The sequence below is a fragment of the Artemia franciscana genome, chromosome 3, assembly GCF_032884065.1.
Source record: "Artemia franciscana chromosome 3, ASM3288406v1, whole genome shotgun sequence".
Lineage (NCBI taxonomy): Eukaryota > Metazoa > Arthropoda > Branchiopoda > Anostraca > Artemiidae > Artemia > Artemia franciscana.
Genome location: NC_088865.1, coordinates 27101869 through 27126577, shown reverse-complemented (window position 1 = coordinate 27126577; position 24709 = coordinate 27101869). Strand labels below are relative to the sequence as shown.

Sequence of the window (24709 nt, the reverse complement as noted above, 5' to 3'; positions counted from 1 at the left end):
CTGACCCAAACACTTCAAGTTTTACTATGTAGTTTATCAGTGATTTCAACTTTTGCCGGAAGACACGGGCCGTAATGTCATGTCTATGAACCGCCGATTGTCCTTGAATTAAAAGCTGCAGTATCTCGTCCCAAGACTGATTACATGTAAATGTAATAAATAAATCTGGACGACCATAGAGACGAACATACGCAATAGCATCTTGAGCATATTCATGCATATGACGGGGACTGCCAGTATATGACGAAGGTAAAATTGTTAATCTTCCAACGTTTGTGATATTACCGTCATTTATAACTGCATCTCGCAAATGAATGTATTGTTCAGAGCGGAGCTTGGTCTGATTCAGGCGGATATATAGCAAACGTTCTGATTCAATTTTAGCATACATATCAACGACGAATTGGTGAAACAATTCACGGCATTTTAAAATATAATTTTCTTCATCCTGCCGAATCATTAGTCTATAGGAATAATAATGCATTGCACTGCATTTCTTATTCATTTCTTTGTTAGTGGCTGGATTCATCAATTTAATATTAAAGTGATAGCCGTCGGCTCCATCCCAAAAAATGATAGGATATTGTAGGGCATCGTAGCATCGATGAGTTTCAGCAATTCTTAACAACTGAGCGTTTCGCTTATGAAGAATAATATCTCGAGGTGAAAACTGATCACCGACCATAACGATTGCCACTTCGTCGATAGTTGGAGCATTGTATCTGCGCACATGTTGGCCAGGAGGCGTTTTGTCAGCGGAAATAACAATTTTATGCGTATCAGTAGGCATCAAATCCATGGCTGTTTTGAACAGACGCACTAAATTATCATTTTCGTGGAAAAGATGTTGCAATCGCGAAACGATAGTCCTTTCAACGTTGGGAGAAATTTCGCAACGTGCATTCAATTCAGAATTTCTATCACTGATGAAGTACAATTGTAAAAATTTATGATTCTCGCCTGAGAATGGTAGAAGGGACCCTGCTCTATGATAAATTTGCCCTTTTACTTTGAAAGTAGACATAAATTGATCTGGATTTTCGATTTGGGCTCCAAACGACGTCATTTGGAAACATGAGTTATATTTTCTGATTTGTGACAAAACACGCTTAGATTCTGACGTAGTTCCAGTAAGGAAAGTCTTCAATGGCTCTGGTGGTGCAGCCAATAGAGGAAGTTTAACTTTTCCTGAGGCGCAACACATTCCCATTGTTTCACCATTGAATTTTAAGGCCTTGCAATAGGGACAAATTTTAGACATAGTCCCGATTTGAACACATCTATCAGTCGCAAGCCTGTTTTCTCGCTGTTCTTGTGATTCCTCGGCACGCTTTCTTCTCTTACTTTCTCTATCAGCCGCAAGCCTGTTTTCTTGCTGTTCTTGAGATTCCTCGGCACGCTTTCTTTTCTTACTTTCTCTATCAGCCGCAAGTTTTTTGGCATAGACTCTTTGAGTAGCTCTTTGAGCACTTTCAACATAATTATTCCAAGTAGACATCTTATAATTTTCACTAATTCGTGACGAGTTGAAGTCACGCGTTGAATAGCAGGAACCTAACAAAAAACAAAACTAATTCTAAAATATTCAGGTAATTTTCTATTTTGAAATAAAAACTAAAAATTATTGCTCAGACAACATAAATATTTTTGATGTTTACATAATAGCTTTATTGGTTCTGGATTTTCTATTTTGAAATAAAAACTAAAAATTATTGCTCAGACAACATAAATATTTTTGATGTTTACATAATAGCTTTATTGGTTCTGGACTGAAAACTATATATCTATCTATATAAAAATAAGTTGTCTGTGGATCTGTGGATCTGTGGATCTGTGGATCAGGTGACGTCATGTTTCTGTGTCGGCTGACGTCATGAAATTAGTTGTCGTCATTTTTGTTATGACGATGCTTAGTATATTGTAAAACACATTAATTTGGTTAATAATATACCATTTAAAACACCAAAATGAACATGCTGGAGTAGTCACTCGGTGAGAGAGGGTGTCAGAACGGAGAATGAAGGTCCCAGGTTCAAATCCTGGTTAGGCTAAAAAAGGTAAAAAACTAAAAACTAAAAAAAAACTGAAAAAACTAAAAAAAGGCAAAAACTACAAAAAAAACTAAAAACTAATAAAAAAAATAAAAAAGCTAAAAAACTAAAAAAACTAAAAAAACTAAAAAAAGGTAAAAAACTAAAAAAACTAAAAACTAAAAAAAAACTAAAAAAAGGAAAAAACTGAAAAATAAGCTAAAATAAAGGTAAAAACCAATAAAAAACTAAAAAGAAAAAAAGGAAAAAACTAAAAAAAATTTTCATCTAAAAAACTAAAAAAAACTAAAAAAGGTAAAAACTAAAAGAACTAAAACAGAAAAAAATAAATGACGACACTCAAAGAGAAAGCGACCAGGACAAAAGGAATGTTCGATTAGCAATCAACAAAGCACCGGGACACAGGGAGTATAAATGACGACCAGGACATAAGTAAAAAAAAAAACTAACAAAACTAAAAAGAAGGTAAAAACTAAAAAAAAACTAAAAAGAAAAAAAAAACTAAAAACTAATAAAAAAACTAAAAAATCTAAAAATCTAAATAAACTAAAAAAGAAAAAAAAGGAAAAAAATAAAGGAGAAAAACAAAACTAAAAAACGAATGTATATACAGACCGGGACACCGGGATACAAATGACGACCGGGACACAGAGAATATAAATGACGACCGGGACACAGGGACACAACTACAACGGGGACGCCGGGGGGCACAGGGGGATATAAATGACGACCGGGACACCGGGACAGGGAATGGTCGATTAGCAATCACCATCAACAAAGCTCGAGGGCAATCATTAGAATCATGAGGTATAGATCTGAATACGGATTGTTTTCCCATGGACCATTATATGTTGCATGTTCAAGAGTCGGTAAACCTGACAATCTATTTATATGCACAGACAATGGGACAGCAAAGAATGTTGTATATTCGCAAGTTTTACGTAGTTAAAAACATATATATATATATATATATATATATATATATATATATATATATATATATATATATATATATATATATATATATATATATATATATATATATATCTATCTATATTCACAGGTGGGACATAGGGACACAACTACAATGGCGCGTAACTAATATGGCGCGTAACGACTTACGCGCGCGGGGGGCCTGGGGGGGAGGCGCGAAGCGCCACCCCAACAGCTAGTATATATATATATATATATATATATATATATATATATATATATATATATATATATATATATATATATATATATATATATATATATATATATATTTATATATATATATATATATCCTCCTTTATTTTTCAGTTTTTTTCCTTTTTTTAGGTTTTTTTTGTTTTTCAGTTTTTAGTTTTTTTTATGTTGCATGTTCAAGAGTCGGTAAACCTGACAATCTATTTATATGTCCCCTTACGGTAGTTTTTATATATATAGATAGATTCGGTCGTTATTTGTGTCCCGGTGTCTCTGTCTGTAATTTCTCTTTGAGTGTCCCGGTCGTCATTTATATTCCCTGTTTCCTGGTGTCCTGGTCGTCATTTGTGTCCCGGTGTTCCGGTCTGTAATTTCATCAGTTGACAAACATGACGTCGTCATAACAAACATGACGACAACTAACTTCATGACGACATACAGCTCAATCCGAATGACGTCAGTCGAAAGACAGACAAACAACTTATTTTTATATATATATATATATATATATATATATATATATATATATATATATATATATATATATATATATATATATATATATATAAATAAGTTGTTTATTTGTGTGTCTGTCCGCATATGACGTCTGAATTATTTCATCATAAACCAATTCAAAAACGAATGTATTCAAGCCGAAGTCGCTGAGTTGGTAAAGCGTTATGTTCCAGGTTCTAGGTCCAATAGGTTCCAGGTTCGAATCTTGGCTTTAGCATTAATACAAAAGAAGAAAAAAAACTAAAAAAGGTAAAAACTACAAAAAAAAATAAAAAGAAAATACTAAAAAAAACTAAAAAAGCTAAAAAACTAAAAAAAAACTAAAAAAAGGTAAAAAACTAAAAACTAAAAAATCTAAAAAACTAAAAAAAAACTAAAAAAAGGTAAAAACTACAAAAAAACTAAAAAGAAAAAAAAAATTAAAAACTAATAAAAAAAATAAAAAAATAAAAAAACTAAAAACTGAAAAAGAAAAAAAAACTAAAAAAAGGAAAAAAAACTGAAAAATAAAGGAAGAAAAGAAAACTAAAAAAAAAATAAAAAAAAAACTAAAAAAGGTAAATGTATTCAAGCCGAAGAAGTTGAGCTGGTAAAGCGTTATGTTCCAGGCTCTAGGTCCGAGAGGTTCCAGGTTCCAACCTTGGCTTTAGCATTAATACAAAAGAAGAAAAAAACTAAAACTAAAAAAACTAAAAACTGAAAAAGAAAAAAACTAAAAAAGGAAAAAAATTAAAAAATAAAGGAGAAAAAGAAAACTAAAAAAATAAAAAAAATAAAAATAAAACTAAAAAAGGTAAAAACTACAAAAAAAACTAAAAAGAAAAAAAATTATTTCATCATATACCAATTCAAAAACGAATGTATATACAGACCGGGACACAGGGAATAAAAAAAACTCAAAAGAAAATACTAAAAAACTAAAAAAGCTAAAAAACTAAAAAAAAACTAAAAAAAGGTAAAAAACTAAAAACTAAAAAAGAAAAAACTAAAAAAACTAAAAAATGTAAAACCTACAAAAAAACTAAAAAGAAAAAAACTAAAAACTAATAAAAAAACTAAAAAAACTAAAAAAACTAAAAACTGAAAAAGAAAAAAACTAAAAAAGGGAAAAAAACTGAAAAATAAAGGAGAAAAAGAAAACTAAAAAAAATAAAAATAAAAAAAACTAAAAAAAGTAAATGTATTCAAGCCGAAGTAGCTGAGTTGGTAAAGCGTTATGTTCCAGGTTCTAGTTCCGAGAGGTTCCAGGTTCAAACCTTGGCCTTAGCATTAATACAAAAGAAGAAAAAAGGTAAAAACTACAAAAAAAACTAAAAAGAAAATACTAAAAAAACTAAAAAAACTAAAAAAGGTAAAAAACTAAAAATAAAAAGAAAAAAAACTAATAAAGGTAAAAACTAAAAAAAAAAAACTAAAAAAAAACCTAAAAACTAATAAAATAAATGAAAAACTAAAAAACTAAAAACTGAAAAAGAAAAAAAAAACTAAAAAAAGGAAACAAACTGAAAAATAAAGGAGAAAAAGAAAACTAAAAAATTAAAATAAAAATAAGAAAAACTAAAAAAGGTAAAAACTACAAAAAAAAAACTAAAAAGAAAATACTAAAAAAACTAAAAAAGCTAAAAAACTAAAAAAAAACTAAAAAAGGTAAAAAACTAAAAACAAGAAAAGAAAAAACTAAAAAAACCAAAAAAAGGTAAAAAGTACAAAAAAAACTAAAAAGAAAAAAAAAACTAAAAACTAATAAAATAACTAAAAAAACTAAAAAAACTAAAAACTGAAAAATGAAAAAAAACTAAAAAAAGGAAATAAACTGAAAAATAAAGGAGAAAAAGAAAACTAAAAAAATTAAAATAGAAATAACAAAACTATAAAAGGTAAAAACTACAAAAAAAAACTAAAAAGAAAATACTAAAAAAACTAAAAAAGCTAAAAAACTAAAAAAAAACTAAAAAAGGTAAAAAACTAAAAACTAGAAAATAAAAAACTAAAAAAAAAAAAAAAAAGGTAAAAAGTACAAAAAAAACTAAAAAGAAAAAAAAACTAAAAACTAATAAAATAACTAAAAAAAACTAAAAACTGAAAAATGAAAAAAAAATAAAAAAAGGAAATAAACTGAAAAATAAAGGAGAAAAAGAAAACAAAAAAAAACTAAAATAAAAAAAAAACTAAAATAGGTAAAAACTACAAAAAAAACTAAAAAGAAAATACTAAAAAAACTAAAAAAGCTAAAAAACTAAAAAAGCTAAAAAAAGGTAAAAACCAAAATAAAACTAAAAAGAAAAAAAGAAAAAAAATTATTTCATCATATACCAATTCAAAAACGAATGTATATACAGACCGGGACACAGGGAATATAAATGACGACTGGGACACTCAAAGAGAAATTACAGACTGGGACACCGGGACACAAATGACGACTGGGACGTTTGTGTCGACTGACGTCATGTTTGTGTGTCGACTGACGTCATGTTTGTCGACTATAAATGACGACTGGGACACAGGGATACAACTACAACGGGGACGCCGGGGGGCACAGGGGGATATATAAATGACGATGGGGACACAGGGAATGTTTGATTAGCAATCATCATCAACAAAGCTCAAGGGCAATCATTAGAATAATGAGGTATAGATCTGAATACGGATTGTTTTTCCCATGGACAATTATATGTTGCATGTTCAAGAGTCGGTAAACCTGACAATCTATTTATATGTACAGACAATGGGACAGAGAAGAATGTTGTATATTTGCAAGTTTTACGTAGTTAAAAAATATTATATATATATATATATATATATATATATATATATATATATATATTTATATTCACAGTGGGACACAGGGACACAACTACAATGGCGCGTAACTAATATAGCGCGTAACGACTTACGCGCGCGAGGGGGCTTGGGGGGGGCGCGAAGCGCCCCCACCAACTAGGTGTTGGGGTGGCGCGAAGCGCCACCCCAACAGCTAGTATATATATATATATATATATATATATATATATATATATATATATATATATATATATATATATATATATATATATATATATATATATATATATATATATATATATATATATATATATATATATATATATATATATATATATATATATATATATATATATATATTTGTTTTAAAGTGTAAAATAGAAAGTTTTGTAAGATTTAAATGATATTTCCTGTGCAAAAGTTAAATTTTTACCTAAATGATTTGATATTTAAAAACTAACATTTCAATTAAACATTATTCCTGTTAATACTTAAAATTCTGCAACAAAAAAGACCTTCCATCCTCATCAGCACTCATATTGCAATCTTTGTCCAATTATATTCTTCAAAATTATGGCTTGAATAATAATGCAACATCACATTGCCGTTAATATGGCAACCGTTCACTATCCATGGACTAAACCTATATAGTTAAAAATGACCTACTATGTGACAGCATGGCCTCTGAGACCATGGGGACTATGAAACTAAATTTTTTAAAATTCTAATCTGATTTGTTACTTCAATTGCTACTCGATGGTGCTTGGTCTTAAATTGCCATTTTGTGGCACATAATGGCATACGTCATATTCATAACTATGCTATAGCTTTAACTCTTCAGTTGCTTAAAAAAGGCATTAGAACTTTAACGATCGCTGATATGATGATCCCTAGGAAAACATTAATAGTAAACACGCATGTCTGATCCTCCCGTTCAATAAAAATGCGGAACTCCGTTTTTCTGTAGGCACAATCTTGAAACCTCTGCTCTAGTACTTTTAGAAAGTTTTGATTTGACGGCGGATTCCTCGTCAAGGTCATACTTCTTTTAGAATGTATTTTTTCCTTTTTTAAAGCAATCATGAATATATGTTTATGTTAATGCTTTATGAAGGATAATTTTAAAATCAAACTGTTTTAAGTATCTAGAATCCCTATAAAAAGCTGATTCTTTTGATGTATGTTTTATTTTGCCGAATCTTGTCTTTTAAAGAAATGGTTACTATTGCCATCGGTTACTATTCGCTTGCAATTCATTGCTCCGAACAGTTTTGATTCTATTAGCATAAATTTTGTAGTCACTATAAACGGTAGAATGACGAACACATCAAGTCAATCTGATGTTTTTCCCAAATTTTGTTGCAACCTTCAAGATACCAGATATCGTGCTGACATGTTAGTAGCTTTATCAACCATGATCGTTTTCCTGGATTATTGTATTGTATCAGATTAACGACGCTTCTTGACTACTCAGGTCCCTGCGTCGGCCCTGCAGAGCATTACTGCAGCATGATTCGATCTCTGGGTCCCGTATTACCAAGCTAAGGTCACACCCACTGCGCCACCACAGGACTTTTCTAGATTATTACGTTGCTTTGTTATGAATTTCAAAAAGAATTAAACACTCTCTGTTGTAATGCAAACGTATGTGTGCCTCCGACTGTGCCTCCAGCCCTTCTTCCTCTGTCTTCAACGTTTCCAAGCCCATATTCAGCTTTGCCTTCGTGTTGCCATGACTTAACGCAAATCTACTTAGGATACAACCCTGTGTGAGCAAATAAACACCTTGATGAAATGACGTTAAAAAAAATAAACAAGAGAAAAACTTTTATGGAGGTAATAAAAATTTTAAGATATTAGCATGACTTACGAGCCTGGTAGGATGAGTCATCAATATTTCTTCTGTGAAGACCATTATATCCTCCGTAACTGTTACAAACTAGGCGAATACCATCATAAAGCTTTTCCCCGCAAAGACGCTTACTAGGTTCTCTTGCCACTCGACTAGCTTGACTGATCATACTGCATAACATAAAGAATAACATTTCAATAATATAAACTGGGATGTTTCTTAGTGAGGATGGTCTATTTCCAGGTCAGGAATAGAAAACTGGCTTCTTATGGTTATTTCTCGATGAAGATTTTTTCAAGATATATAACATCTGAATAATTCCTTTCATGTGCCAAACTATGAATAAGTTGCATCTTCACTCTTCAAAAGTGAGAAATGTAAACATGTGTAGAATCTATTAGACATTAGATCAAGTGTCTGTCACCTGAGTACATGGTCACTATCAAACAGTTCGTGGTAACGAACTGTAGTAAGGAGCGACCCGGCTCAATAGTAACCAAAACTCTAAAAAATAGAATTTTGATACCAATAGCTATATCAAAAGAATCGCATTTTAATGCTGGTTTTAAATATATAAGTTTCATCAAGTTTAGTCTTACCCATCAAAAGTTACAAGCCTGAGAAAATTTGCCTTATTTTAGAAAATAGGGGAAAACACCCCCTAAAAGTCATAGAATCTTAAAGAAAATCACACCATCAGATTCAGCGTATCAGAGAACCCTATTGTAGAAGTTTCGAGCTCCTATCTACAAAAATGTGGAATTTTGCAGTTTTTGCCAGAAGGCAGATCACGGATGCGTGTTTATTTTTTTATTTTTATTTAATTTTTTTTTCCCAGGGGTGATCGTATCGACCCAGTTGTCCTAGAATGTTGCAAGAGGGCTCATTCTAACGGAAATGAAAAGTTCTAGTGTCCTTTTCAAGTGACCAAAAAAATTGGAGGGCACCTAGGCCCCCTCCCACGCTAATTATTTTCCCAAAGTCAACGGATCAAAATTCTGAGATAGCCATTTTATTCAGCGTAGTCGAAAAACCTTATAACTATGTCTTTGGGGACGACTTACTCCCCCACAGTCCCCGTGGGAGGGGCAACAAGTTACAAACTTTGACCTGTGCTTACATATAGTAATGGTTATTGGGAAGTATACAGGCGTTTTCAGGAGGATTTTTTTGGTTGGGGGGAGGGGTTGAGAAGAGGGGGATATGCTGGGGGAACTTTCCATCGAGAATTTGTCATGGGAGAAGAAAACTTCCATGAATGGAGAGCAGGATTTACTACCATTATTTAAAAAAAAAATTAAAAAATAAATGTGAAAAAGCTTTTTCAGCTGGAAGTGAGGAACAGCAATAAAACTTAAAACAAACAGAAATTATTACCCATATAAGGGGCTCACCTCCTCATGATACCTAGCTCTTTACGCTAAAATATTTTTAGTAATTTCAACTATTTATTCTACGGCTTTTGTGATTCAGGGGTCATTCTTAATGAATTGGGATAAAATTTAAGCTTTAGTGTAAAGAGCGAGGTACTGACGATGGGGCGAATCCCCTCATATATGTAATAAAAACATGAGAATACAAAAGTTCTTTGAGTAAGCTAATTTATAAGTTACGTAAATCTTTTACCAATAAAAAGATTCGTAAATAATTAAAAGTTCTAGTTGCCTTTTTAATTAACCAAAAAATCGGAGGGCAACTAGGCTTCGCCCCCGCTCTTTTTTTCTCAAAATCATTCGATCAAAATTATGAGAAAGCCATTTAGCCCCCCCCAAAAAATATGCAAATTTCGTTTTGATTATTCCTCTGCGGAGAGCCAAAATCAAAACATGCATTGATTCAAAAACGTTCAGAAATTAAATAAAAAAAACGAGTTTTTTTAACTGAAAGTAAGGAGCGACATTAAAACTTAAAACGCACAGAAATTACTTCGTATATGAAAGAGGCTGCTTCCTCATCAACGCCCCGCTCTTTACGCTAAAGTTTTTTACTGTTTTAAAAAGAAGAATTGAGAGAAAGAGTCAAACTTTAGCGTAAAGAGCGGGGCGTTGATGAGGAAGCAGCCTCTTTCATATACGAAGTAATTTCTGTGCGTTTTAAGTTTTAATGTCGCTCCTTACTTTCAGTTAAAAAAACTCGTTTTTTTTTATTTATTTATTACGTGAGACAGCTTCTGGGCGTTCCTTACTCAACCGTCTCAGATTTTCTTTTAATTTCATATGGACGTACATCTGTAGGTTTTATTTATCTTAAAAAAATTTTCTCTCAATGTTTAACAGCTAGAAATTCAGCCCATTTTGGTGGAAAGTACTTATAATAAAAACGTTAAATTTGACAATTTATTGTTTGTCGCTCCTTTACCCTTACACCTGATGGCTTATAAACTATTTCAACTATTGACAATCATAAAATTCAAAATGCAAGAAAGTACAGCGTAATTTACCGTGTATTTTAATACTTTAATTTAATTAAGATTTTTCTAATCTCAACATTTTGAATATGTATTTTCAACCTAAACAGGTTGCTCGAAATATTTCTAGTGATGATCTGAAAGTTGTACTCAGGTATCATTTTCCACATTTGCTCCAATTGTTTTTCAACAATGTGGAATCAAAAGAAAAACATAAAAAGTTTCCTTTTCAAATTGCAAAGCAAATTCAAAGCCATAAACGAGTTTATTATTTCTTTCATTCTACTGTATAAAAAAAACAACAAAAAACACTCTTTGAAGTCAACATCGTTTTGAGTCAAGTTTAGAGGACATTTTAGCCTTTATTGGGTTTGAAAGGGCAGTAGCCCCACTCGTATTTTTGGTAATTTATGTTCTTTTTTTAAGTTTGATTTGATTTTTGCTCTTTTGGGGTTTCATCTTTTCTCTTCGATTTAATTTTGACTTCTTATAGGACTATATCTGACTAACATTTTAAAACTATTTTCGCAGTTTTTCTTTTTTATCGTCATCAGCAGTATATAGCACACTAGTCGGAAAAGATAACAGTAATGGCCACAGACTGCTGCAATTTTGTATGCATAAGAATCTAGCTATAACCAATATAGTATTTGGTCATAGAATGACCGATAAGTTAAAATGGTACTCAATTGATGGTAAGACAGCTAACTTTATTGATTGTCCTATTGCAAACCGAAGACTGGCAGGATCAATACATGGTTGCTGATTTTAAAATTAAGGAGCAAATCTATCAGTGTCTAGGGTTAATTCAAAGCTGAAATATAGGAAGGGAAACTACCTGTCAGGAAGCTATGACATTGGTAGACCCCAGGATGAGAATTTGAACGAAAATTTCCAGAAACAGTAGAATACTAAACTGGAGGGTTTAAAATTTGACAATGTAGAAGATGAATGATCAATTTTAGGGAAATAATTTGTAAATTTGCTGATGGTGTCTTGGGGGAATAAAGTTACGAAAACAGCTAGGAATATTAGTGAAAAGGCTTTATGTTTAATAGAAAGAAGGAGGGGCTTCTACAAAAAATATCTGAGTGAGAGATCATGGGAAAATAGGAGGAATGCAAATAAAGTGGAGAAAGTATTAGAATCTCAAGTAAGAAGGTGTGAAGTGGAGATCACGGAAAAAACTGCTGAGGATCCAGAAGATGAAGCTAGGCAGCACAATATTAGGATATTGCACTGGCATGTTAATAAATTGAGAGGGATGAGTCAATTTTGACTTTCCCCAGTTAAAGATAGGAACGGGGCCAAATTAGTGATACGAAAAGAGTTAAAGAGAGGTAGGTAGAACATTTTGAGAATGTGCTAACCGGGATAGAGTTACAGGTGAAAGATATAGAGGAAAACAAAGTAGTTTGTGAAACCCTGGATGTTAATGAACATTTATTTTGTGAAGAAGAATTAACAACAATACTAAAAAGGATTAAAAAATGACAAGGCCCCAGGTGCTGATAGTGTGGTAAATGAGTTGATTAAATATGGTGTCTATGAGATTAGGGATAAGTTACTGAAGATTATGATTTTTGATAAAGGGGAGTATCTAGTAATTTCAGGAAAACCTTAATTTAACCCCTGTATAAGAAAGGTGATAAGAGTGAACTTGGTAATTATTAAGGCATTAGGCTTGTCTCTGTAGGTAGCAAATTATTTACTATGATGATACTTCTTAGATTGAAAGATGTTATAGACAAAGTTTTAAGAGAAGAATAGCGTGATTTAAGGAAGGACAGTGTATGTTTTGAGCACATTTTCAATCTTAGGTTAATAGTTGAGAAGTGCCTGAGTCGTCATCAAACACCTTTAGTCGCGAGTCTTATAGATTATAGGAAGACGCTCAATTCAGCTTATAGAAGAGCTTTAGAGAAGGTCTTATCCTTGTCTGATATACCCGACAAATACATTAAAGTTATTAGTGTTATGTACAAAAATAACACGGTTGTGGTTAAAGTAGGGAATGAGGTTAGCAACTGTTTTCGCATTAAACCAGGAGAAAAGTAAAGCTGTGTTCTGTACCCATTTATATCGATCATTTTGATGGAGTTTGTCTTAAAGAGCACAGGAAAGGTAATGGGAAAACACAGATTCAAATGGGGAAGAAAAACTTTTCTGGACCTCGATTATGATGATGATTTAAGCATCCTAGATGAAAGTGTATGTAAAATGAAAGAATTTTCAGAGGTTTTACGAGTTCAGGGTGCTAGAATAGGTTTGAAAATTAAGTGAAGATGAAAAGGTGACGTTGGGTAACGAAAATATCAATCAAATGGACAGCTTCACGTACCTTGGTATTATTATTAGTAAGTCTGCAAACCAAGATTAGAATATTGGAAGCTAAAATGATGACAGTGGTCGAGTATGGTTTTGAAGCATGGGCCCTCTAAATACTGAATAAGATTTACTAGATGTTTTCCAGATAAATTGTATTTTTCCTTCAATTTCAGCGCAATTGTTTAAGCTTATGAATTGGGTCACTTGCCTGTAACTCTAGGTGGGCGAATCTCTTTAGACTTTGGACAATTTTTGGCTTCCGAGTTTAGGCGACTTGTCGGTCACCAAATTTTTAGTAAATTTATTGTTAACGCAGCTGTTTGAGCTTACAAACTGGGTCACTCGTCTGAGAATCTAGGCGGAGAATAGGTCGTTTGATTACTTGCAAGTTCAGGCGATTTGTCCGACTGCCAATCTTAAATTAATTGTTTGTTAGTGCAACTGTCTGAGCCTACGAAGTGGGTCGCTCGCCTGACACTCTAAGCGGTATCTGAAGTTAGTGAGATGTTAAATAGATGCTTTATGAGATTTTAAAGTCGTTAAATAAAAATAAAACAAGTTTTTCAACTGAAAGTAAGGAGCTACATTAAAACTTAAAACGAACAGAAATTACTTCGTATATGAAAGGGGCTGCTTCCTCGTCAACGCCCCGCTCTTTACGCTAAAGTTTGACTCTTTTGCTCAGCTATTCTTTTTAAAACAGTAAAAAACTTTAGCGTAAAGAGCGGGGCGTTGATGAGGAAGCAGCCCCTTTCATATACGAAGTAATTTCTGTTCGTTTTAAGGTTTAATGTCGCTCCTTACTTTCAGTTGAAAAAACTTGTTTTTTATTTAATTTCTGAACGTTTTTGAATCAATACATGTTTTGATTTTGGCTCTCCGCAGAAGAATTTGCATATTTTTTTTTTTTTTTTGGCTAGATGGCTTTCTCATAATTTTGATCGAATGATTTTGAGAAAAAAAGAGCGGGGAGGAAGCCTAGTTGCCCTCCAATTTTTTGGTTAATTAAAAAGGCAACTAGAACTTTTAATTTTTACGAATCTTTTTATTAGAAAAAGATATACGTAACTTATAAATTAGCTTACGTAAGGAATTTTTTATTCTCATGTTTTTATCACACATATGAGAGGGTTCGCCCCCTCGTCAGTACCTCTCTCTTTACACCAAATCTTAACTTTTTTCCCAATTCATTAAGAATGACCCCTGAATCACAAAAGCCGTAGAATAAATAGTTGACATTACTAAAAATACTTTAGCGTAAAGAGCAAGGTATTAGGAGGAGGTGAGCCCCTCATATGGATAATAATTTCTGTTCGTTTTTAGTTTTAATGGTGCTCCTTATTTCCAGCTGAAAAAAAAATTTTCATATTTATTTTTTCATTGTTTTTTTTTTTAAATAATGCTAGTAAATCCTGCGCTCCCTTCATGGAAATTTTCTTCCCCCATGACAAATTCCTCAATGGAAAGTTCCCCAAGTATATCCCCCTCTTCTCAACCCCTCCCCCCAACCAAAAAATCCTCCTGAAAACGCCTGTACACTTCCCAATAACCATTACTATATGTAAGCACTGGTCAAAGTTTGTAACTTGTAGCCCCTCCCACGGGGACTGTGGAGGAGTAAGTCGTCTCCAAATACATAGTTATAAGGTTTTTCGACTACGCTGAATAAAATGGCTATCTCAGAATTTTGATTCGTTGACTTTGGGAAAATAATTAGCGTGGGAGGGGGCCTTGGTGCCCTCCAATTTTTTGGGTCACTTAAAAAGGGCACTAGAACTTTTCATTTCCGTTAGAATGAGCCCTCTCGGAAAATCCTAGGACAACTGGGTCGATACGATCACCCCTGGGAAAAAAACAAAAAAAAACAAAAAAAAAAACAAACAAACAAATAAACACGCATCCGTGATCTGCCTTCTGATAAGAGCTTGAAACTTCTACAGTAGGGTTCTCTGATACGCTGAATCTGATGGTGTAATTTTCGTTAAGATTCTATGACTTTTAAGGGGTTTTTCCCCCTATTTTCTAAAATAACGCAAATTTTCTCAGGCTCGTAACTTTTGATGCGTAAGACTAAACTTGATGAAACTTATATATTTCAAAATCAGCATTATAATGCGATTCTTTTGATGTAGCTATTGGTATCAAAATTCTATTTTTTAGAGTTTTGGTTTCTATTGAGCCGGGTCGCTCCTTACTACAGTTCGTTACCACGAACTGTTTGATGCTATAGATATTTTTATTGTGAAAATGATTTCACGAGCAAGCCTGATTTCGTATGGTTTTTTCTTTACTTAGTACTCATTAAAAAATGAAGATTTTTTACGTCAATAAATAATTCTTGTATCTTTTATAAGAGCCTAACAAAGTTTGAGAGACTTTATTGCCCGATTCTGTGTGGTTTGTTCTTTACTTGCTGCTCGTTAAAATCGAAGATTTTTTGCTAGGTAAATAATTCTTGTATCTATTAAAAGGACTTTACGGGGTTTGAGAGACTCTTTTGCCCGATCCCGCGTGGTTTGTTATTTACTTGAAGCTCATGAAAAAAAGAATATTTTTTGTCAGATAAATAATTCTTGTATCTTTTAAAAGAGCTTTACTGGTTTTGAGAGACTCTGTCGCCCGATTCCGTGTGGTTTGTTCTTTACTTGCTGATCATTAAAAATGAAGATTTTTTGTCAGATAAATAATTCTTGTATCTTTTAAAAGGACTTTACGGGGTTTGAGAGACTCTTTTGCCCGATCCCGCGTGGTTTGTTCTTTACTTGCTGGTCATGAAAAAACAAAGATTTTTTGTTAGATAAATAATTTTTATATCTTTTAAAAGAACTTTACTGGTTTTAAGAGACTCTGTCGCCCGATTCTGTGTGGTATGTTTTTTACTTGCTGCTTCTTTACTTGCTTTTTAAAAGAACTACTGATTCTGAGAGACTGTGTCGCCCAATTCCGTATGGTTTGTTCTTTATTGTGAAAATCACTGATATTGTGAATTGTGAGACTTTATTGTGAAAATGATTTCACGAGCAAGCCTGATTTCGTATGGTTTTTTCTTTACTTGGTACTCATTAAAAAATGAAGATTTTTTATTTCAATAATTAATTCTTGTATCTTTTAAAAGAGCCTAACAAAGTTTGAGAGACTCTGTTGCCCAATTCTGTGTGGTTTGTTCTTTACTTGCTGCTCGTTAAAAAACGAAGATTTTTTGTTAAGTAAACAATTCTTGTATCTATTAAAAGGACTTTACGGGGTTTGAGAGATTCTTTTGCCCGATCCCGCATGGTTTGTTATTTACTTGAAGCTCATGAAAAAAAGAATATTTTTTGTCAGATAAATAATTCTTGTATCTTTTAAAAGAGCTTTACTGGTTTTGAGAGACTCTGTCGCCCGATTCTGTGTGGTATGTTCTTTACTTGCTGCTTATGAAAAACGAATATTTTTTGTTAGATGAATAACTCTTATATCTTTTAAAAGAACTTTACTGATTCTTAGAGACTGTGTCGCCCGATTTTGTGTGGTTTGTTCTGTATTGTGAAAATGACTGATATTGTGAATTGTGAGACTTTATTGTGAAAATGATTTCACCAGCAAGCCTGATTTCGTATGGTTCTTTCTTTGCTTAGTACTCATTAAAAAATGAAGATTTTTTATGTCGATAAATAATTCTTGTGTCTTTTATAAGAGCCTAACAAAGTTTGAGAGACTTTGTTGCCCGATTCTGTGTGGTTTGTTCTTTACTTGCTGCTCGTTAAAAAACGAAGATTTTTTGTTAAGTAAACAATTCTTGTATCTATTAAAAGGACTTTACGGGGTTTGAGAGATTCTTTTGCCCGATCCCGCATGGTTTGTTATTTACTTGAAGCTCATGAAAAAAAGAATATTTTTTGTCAGATAAATAATTCTTGTATCTTTTAAAAGAGCTTTACTGGTTTTGAGAGACTCTGTCGCCCGATTCTGTGTGGTATGTTCTTTACTTGCTGCTTATGAAAAACGAACATTTTTTGTTAGATGAATAACTCTTATGTCTTTTAAAAGAACTTTACTGATTCTGAGAGACTGTGTCGCCCGATTCCGTGTGGTTTGTTCTGTATTGTGAAAATGACTGATATTGTGAATTGTGAGACTTTATTGTGAAAATGATTTCACCAGCAAGCCTGATTTTGTATGGTTCTTCCTTTGCTTAGTACTCATTAAAAAATGAAGATTTTTTATGTCGATAAATAATTCTTGTGTCTTTTATAACAGCCTAACAAAGTTTGAGAGACTTTGTTGCCCGATTCTGTGTGGTTTGTTCTTTACTTGCTGCTCGTTAAAAAACGAAGATTTTTTGTTAGGTAAATAATTCTTGTATCTATTAAAAGGACTTTACGGGGTTTGAGAGATTCTTTTGCCCGATCCCGCATGGTTTGTTATTTACTTGAAGCTCATGACAAAAAGAATATTTTTTGTCAGATAAATAATTCTTGTATCTTTTAAAAGAGTTTTACTGGTTTTGAGAGACTCTGTCGCCCGATTTTGTGTGGTATGTTCTTTACTTGCTGCTCATGAAAAACGAATATTTTTTGTTAGATGAATAACTCTTATATCTTTTAAAAGAACTTTACTGATTCTGAGAGACTGTGTCGCCCGATTCCGTGTGGTTTGTTCTTTACTTGCTGCTCGTTAAAAAACGAAGTTTTTTTGTTAGGTAAATAATTCTTGTATCTATTAAAAGGACTTTACGGGGTTTGAGAGACTCTTTTGCCCGATCCCGCATTGTTTGTTATTTACTTGAAGCTCATAAAATAAAGAATATTTTTTGTCAGATAAATAATTCTTGTATCTTTTAAAAGAGCTTTACTGGTTTTGAGAGACTCTGTCGCCCGATTCCGTGTGGTTTGTTCTTTACTTGCTGATCATTAAAAACGAAGATTTTTTGTCAGATAAATAATTCTTGTATCTTTTAAAAGGACTTTACGGGGTTTGAGATACTCTTTTGCCCGATCCCGTGTGGTTTGTTCTTTACTTGCTGGTCATGAAAAAACGAAGATTTTTTGTTAGATAAATAATTCTTATATCTTTTAAAAGAACTTTACTGGTTTTGAGAGACTCTGTCGCCCGATTCTGTGTGGTATGTTCTTTACTTACTGCTTCTTTACTTTCTTTTTAAAAGAACTACTGATTCTGAGAGACTGTGTCGCCCAATTCCGTATGGTTTGTTCTTTATTGTGAAAATCACTGATATTGTGAATTGTGAGACTTTATTGTGAAAATGATTTCACGAGCAAGCCTGATTTCGTATGGTTTTTTCTTTACTTAGTACTCATTAAAAAATGAAGATTTTTATTTCAATAATTAATTCTTTTATCTTTTATAAGAGCCTAACAAAGTTTGAGAGACTCTGTTGCCCGATTCTGTGTGGTTTGTTCCTTACTTGCTGCTCGTTAAAAAACGAAGATTTTTTGTTAAGTAAACAATTCTTGTATCTATTAAAAGGACTTTACGGGGTTTGAGAGATTCTTTTGCCCGATCCCGCATGGTTTGTTATTTACTTGAAGCTCATGAAAAAAAGAATATTTTTTGTCAGATAAATAATTCTTGTATCTTTTAAAAGAGCTTTACTGGTTTTGAGAGACTCTGTCGCCCGATTTTGTGTGGTATGTTCTTTACTTGCTGCTTATGAAAAACGAATATTTTTTGTTAGATGAATAACTCTTATATCTTTTAAAAGAACTTTACTGATTCTGAGAGACTGTGTCGCCCGATTCCGTGTGGTTTGTTCTGTATTGTGAAAATGACTGATATTGTGAATTGTGAGACTTTATTGTGAAAATGATTTCACCAGCAAGCCTGATTTTGTATGGTTCTTCGTTTGCTTAGTACTCATTAAAAAATGAAGATTTTTTATGTCGATAAATAATTCTTGTGTCTTTTCTAAGAGCCTAACAAAGTTTGAGAGACTTTGTTGCCCGATTCTGTGTGGTTTGTTCTTTACTTGCTGCTCGTTAAAAAACGAAGATTTTTTGTTAAGTAAACAATTCTTGTATCTATTAAAAGGACTTTACGGGGTTTGAGAGATTCTTTTGCCCGATCCCGCATGGTTTGTTATTTACTTGAAGCTCATGGAAAAAAGAATATTTTTTGTCAGATAAATAATTCTTGTATCTTTTAAAAGAGCTTTAATGGTTTTGAGAGACTCTGTCGCCCGATTCTGTGTGGTATGTTCTTTACTTGCTGCTTATGAAAAACGAATATTTTTTGTTAGATGAATAACTCTTATATCTTTTAAAAGAACTTTACTGATTCTGAGAGACTGTGTCGCCCGATTCCGTGTGGTTTGTTCTGTATTGTGAAAATGACTGATATTGTGAATTGTGAGACTTTATTGTGAAAATGATTTCACCAGCAAGCCTGATTTCGTATGGTTCTTTCTTTGCTTAGTACTCATTAAAAAATGAAGATTTTTTATGTCGATAAATAATTCTTGTGTCTTTTATAAGAGCCTAACAAAGTTTGAGAGACTTTGTTGCCCGATTCTGTGTGGTTTGTTCTTTACTTGCTGCTCGTTAAAAAACGAAGATTTTTTGTTAGGTAAATAATTCTTGTATCTATTAAAAGGACTTTACGGGGTTTGAGAGATTCTTTTGCCCGATCCCGCATGGTTTGTTATTTACTTGAAGCTCATGACAAAAAGAATATTTTTTGTCAGATAAATAATTCTTGTATCTTTTAAAAGAGTTTTACTGGTTTTGAGAGACTCTGTCGCCCGATTTTGTGTGGTATGTTCTTTACTTGCTGCTCATGAAAAACGAATATTTTTTGTTAGATGAATAACTCTTATATCTTTTAAAAGAACTTTACTGATTCTGAGAGACTGTGTCGCCCGATTCCGTGTGGTTTGTTCTTTACTTGCTGCTCGTTAAAAAACGAAGATTTTTTGTTAGGTAAATAATTCTTGTATCTATTAAAAGGACTTTACGGGGTTTGAGAGACTCTTTTGCCCGAAATATTTTTTGTCAGATAAATAATTCTCGTATCTTTTAAAAGAGCTTTACTGGTTTTGAGAGACTCTGTCGCCCGATTCCGTGTGGTTTGTTCTTTACTTGCTGCTCATTAAAAAACGAAGATTTTTTGTCAGATAAATAATTCTTGTATCTTTTAAAAGGACTTTACGGGGTTTGAGAGACTCTTTTGCTCGATCCCGTGTGGTTTGTTCTTTACTTGCTGCTTATGAAAAAACGAAGATTTTTTGTCAGATAAATAATTCTTATATCTTTTAAAAGAACTCTACTGATTCTGAGAGACTGTGTCGCCCGATTCCGTGTGGTTTGTTCCTTACTTGCTGCTCATTAAAAAACGAAGATTTTTGTAAGATAAATAATTCTCGTATCTTTTAAAAGGACTTTACGGGGTTTGAGAGACTCTTTTGCTTGTTCCCGTGTGGTTTGTTCTTAACTTGATGCTCATGAAAAAACGAAGATTTTCTGTCAGGCAATAATTCTTGTATCTTTTAAATGAACTTTACTGATCTTGAGGGACTCTGTCGCCCGACTCCGTGTGGTTTGTTCTTTACTTGCTGCTCATTGAAAAACAAAACATTTTTGTCAGAAAAATAATTCTTGTTTCTTTTCAAAGCACTCTACGGAGTTTGAGAGACTCTTTTGCCCGATACCGCGTGGTTTGTTCTTTACATGATTCTCATGAAAAAACGAAGATTTTTTGTCAGATAAATAATTCTTGTATCTTTTAAAAGAACTTTACTGGTTTTGAGAGACTCTGTCTCGCGATTCCGTGTGGTTTGTTCTTTACTTGCTGCTCATTAAAAAACGAAGATTTTTTGTCAGATAAATAATTCTTGTATCTTTTAAAAGGAGTTTACGGAGTTTGAGAGACTCTTTTGCCCGAAAGATATTTTGGCAGATAAATAACTCTTGTATCTTTTAAGAGGACTTTACTGGTTTTGAGAGACTCTGTCGCCAGATTCTGTGTGATTTATTCTTTACTTGCTACTCATTAAAAAACGAAGATTTTTTGTCAGATAAATAATTTTTGTCAGATAAATAATTTTTGTATCTTTTAAAAAGACTTTACGAGGTTTGAGAGACTCTTTTGCCCGATCCCGCGTGGTTTTTTCTTTACTTGCTGGTCATGAAAAAACGACGATTTTTTGTCAGATAAATAATTAAAGTATCTTTTAAAACAACTTTACTGGTTTTGATAGACTCTGTCACCCGATTCCGTATGGTTTGTCCTTTACTTGCCACTCATTAAAAAACGAAGATATTTTGTCAGATAAATAATTCTTGTATATTTTAAAAGAACTTTACTGGTTTTCAGAGACTCTGTCACCCGATTTCGTGTGGTTTTTTCTTTACTTGCTACTCATTAAAAAACGAAGATATTTTGTCAGATAAATAATTCTTGTATCTTTTAAAAGAACTTTACTGGTTTTGAGAGACTCTGTCGCCCGATTCCGTGCGGTTCGTTCTTTACTTGCTGCTCATTAAAAAACGAAGATTTTTTGTCAGATAAATAATTCTTGTATCTTTTAAAAGAACTTCACTGGTTTTGAGAGACTCTGTCACCCTATTCCGCGTGGTTTGTTCTTTACTTGCTGCTCATTAAAAAACGAAGATTTTTTGCCAGATAAGTAATTCTTGTATCTCTTAAAAGGACTTTACGGGGTTTGAGAGACTCTTTTGCCCGATCCCGCGTGGTTTGTTATTTACTTGCTGCTCATTAAAAATACGAAGATTTTTGGTCAGATAAATAATTCTTGTTTCTTTTAAAAGAACTTTATTCGTTTTGAGAGACTCTGTCGCCCGATTCCGTGCGGTTTGTTCTTTACTTGCTGCTCATTAAAAAACGAAGATTTTTTGTCAGATAAATAACTCTTGTATCTTTTAAAAGGACTTTACTGGTTTTGAGAGACTCTGTCGCCCTATTCTGTGTGATTTGTTCTTTACTTGCTACTCATTAAAAACGAAGATTTTTTGTCAGATAAATAATTCTTGTTTCTTTTAAAAGAACTTTATTCGTTTTGAGAGACTCTGTCGCCCGATTCCGTGCGGTTTGTTCTTTACTTGCTGCTCATTAAAAAACGAAGATTTTTTGTCAGATAAATAATTCTTGTATCTTTTAAAAGAACTTTACGGGTTTTGAGAGACTCTGTCGCCCGATTCCGTGTGGTTCGTTCTCTACTTGCTGCGCACTAAAAAACGAAGATTTTTTGTCAGATAAATAATTCTTGTATCTTTTAAAAGAACTTCACTGGTTTTGAGAGACTCTGTCACCCTATTCCGCGTGGTTTGTTCTTTACTTGCTGCTCATTAAAAAACGAAGATTTTTTGCGAGATAAGTAATTCTTGTATCTCTTAAAAGGACTTTACGGGGTTTGAGAGACTCTTTTGCCCGATCCCACGTGGTTTGTTCTTTACTTGCTGCTCATTAAAAAATGAAGATTTCTTGTCAGATAAATAATTCCTGAATCTCTTAAAAGGACTTCACGGGGTCTGAGAGACTCTTTTGCCCGATCCTGCGTGGTTTGTTCTTTACTTGCAGCTCATTAAAAACCGAAGATTTTTTTGTCAGATGAGTAATTCCTGTATCTTTTAAAAGGAATTTAGCCTACGGGGTTTGAGAGACTGTTTTGCCCAATCCCGCGTGGTTTGTTCTTTACTTGCTGCTCATTAAAAACGAAGTTTTTTTGTCAGATAACTAATTCTCGTATCTTTTAAATATACTTTACGGGGTTTGAGAGACTCTTGCCCGATACCATGTTGTTTGTTCTTTACTTCCTGCTCATTAAACAAGAGCTAATAGCTCATATGGCACTTGTGACGAGGCCAGAAGAGCCAAGAGCTTATATGGTATGAGCTCTGGCAAAATTCTAAGAATCAATATATTGCTTTAAAAGGAAAAGCAGAGGCTTAGTGCCAGTTTGGACATAAAATAAGGGATCTGAGTCACGAGGTCCTTCTAAATATAAAAATTCATAAGATCCGATCACCCGCTCATAAGTTAAAAATATCTCAATTTTTCTAATATTTCCTCTCCCTTCAGCCCCTAGATGGTCGAATCGGCGAATCAAGTCAATTTACGCAGCACCCTGACACGCCTACCTATTTTCATCATCCTAGTTCGTCCAGAAGCACTAAACTCGTCAAAGCACTGAACCCCACCCCCTAACTCCCCCCAACAGATTGTATCCAGTCCAGTACGTAAATCACGTATCTACGACATATATAAGCATTTTCCAAGATTTCCGGTTTTCCCCTCCAACTCCCTTCAATGTCAACAGATCTGGTCGGGATTTGAAATAAGAGCTCTAAGACATGAGTTCCTTCTAAATATTAAATTTCATTTAGACCCGGCCATTCGTTCTTAATTAAAATACCTCAATTATTCTAATTTTTCCAACTTAACAGCCCCCAGCTCCCCTATTGAGAACGGATCCATTCCAATCATTTCAATCACATATCTATAACTTGTGCTTATTCTTCCCATTAAGTTTCATCCTGATCCCTCAACTCTAAGCGTTTTCCATGTTTTCCGGTTTCCAAGATTTCTGGTTTCCCCCTCCAGCCCTCCCCCCAATGTCACCAGATCTGGTCGGGATTTAAAATGAGAGTTCTAAAGCACAAGATCCTTCTAAAGATCAAATTCATTATGATCTGATCTCCCGTTAGTAAGTTACAAATACCTCATTTTTTTCAAATTTTTCCGAACAACCCCCCCCCCCCTCAACTCCACCAAAGAGAGCGGTTCCGGTCCGGCTATTTCCGTCACATATCGTGGACTTGTGCTTATTCTTCCCACCAAGTTTCATCCTGATCCCTCCGGTTTAAGTGTTTTCCAAGATTTCCGGTCCCCCCAATGACACTGGATCCGGTCAGGATTTAAAATAAAAGATCTGAGTTACGAGGTCCTTCAATATATGGAATTTCATTAAGATCCGATCCCTCCTTCGTAAGTTAAAAATACCTCATTTTTTTCTAATTTTTTAGAATTAACCTCCCCCAACTCCCCCAAAGAGAGCAGATCCGTTCCGGTTATGTCAATCACGTATCTAGGACTTGTGTTTACTTTTCCCCACCATGTTTCATCCCGATCCCTCCACTCTAAGCGTTTTCAAAGATTTTAGGCCCCCCAACTCCCTACAATGTCACCGGATCCAGTCGAGATTTTAAATAAGAGGTCTGAAACACGATATCCTTCCAAACATAAAATTTCATTAAGATCCGATCACTCCTTAGTAAGTTAAAAATACCTCATTTTTTTATAATTTTTTAGATTCAACCCTCCCCCCAACTCCCCCAAAGAGAGCGGATCTGTTCTGGTTATGTCAGTCACGTATCTAAGACTTGTGATTATTTTCCCCACCGATTTTTATCCCGATCCCTCCACTCTAAGTGTTTTCCAAAATTTTAGGTCCCCCCAAATTCCCCGAAATGTCACCAGATCCAGTCAGGATTTAAATAAGAGTTCTGAGACACGATATCCTTTCAAACATCGAATTTAATCAAGATCCGATCACCCGTTCGTAAGTAAAAAATACCTCATTTTTTTTAATTTTTCCGATTTAACCGTCCCCCACTCCCCCCAGATGGTCGA

General features: G+C 33.4%; 1 protein-coding gene across 1 annotated transcript in view; it reads right to left on the bottom strand.

The window, feature by feature from the left end:
• The window catches only part of LOC136025101 (insulin-like peptide), a 62767-nt gene that overhangs the window by 35280 nt on the left and 2778 nt on the right, over positions 1-24709 (bottom strand). Inside the window, exon 2 of the mRNA XM_065700826.1 lies at positions 8407-8558. Coding sequence (XP_065556898.1) covers positions 8407-8558 — 152 coding nt within the window. The remainder of the gene's footprint in view (positions 1-8406; positions 8559-24709) is intronic.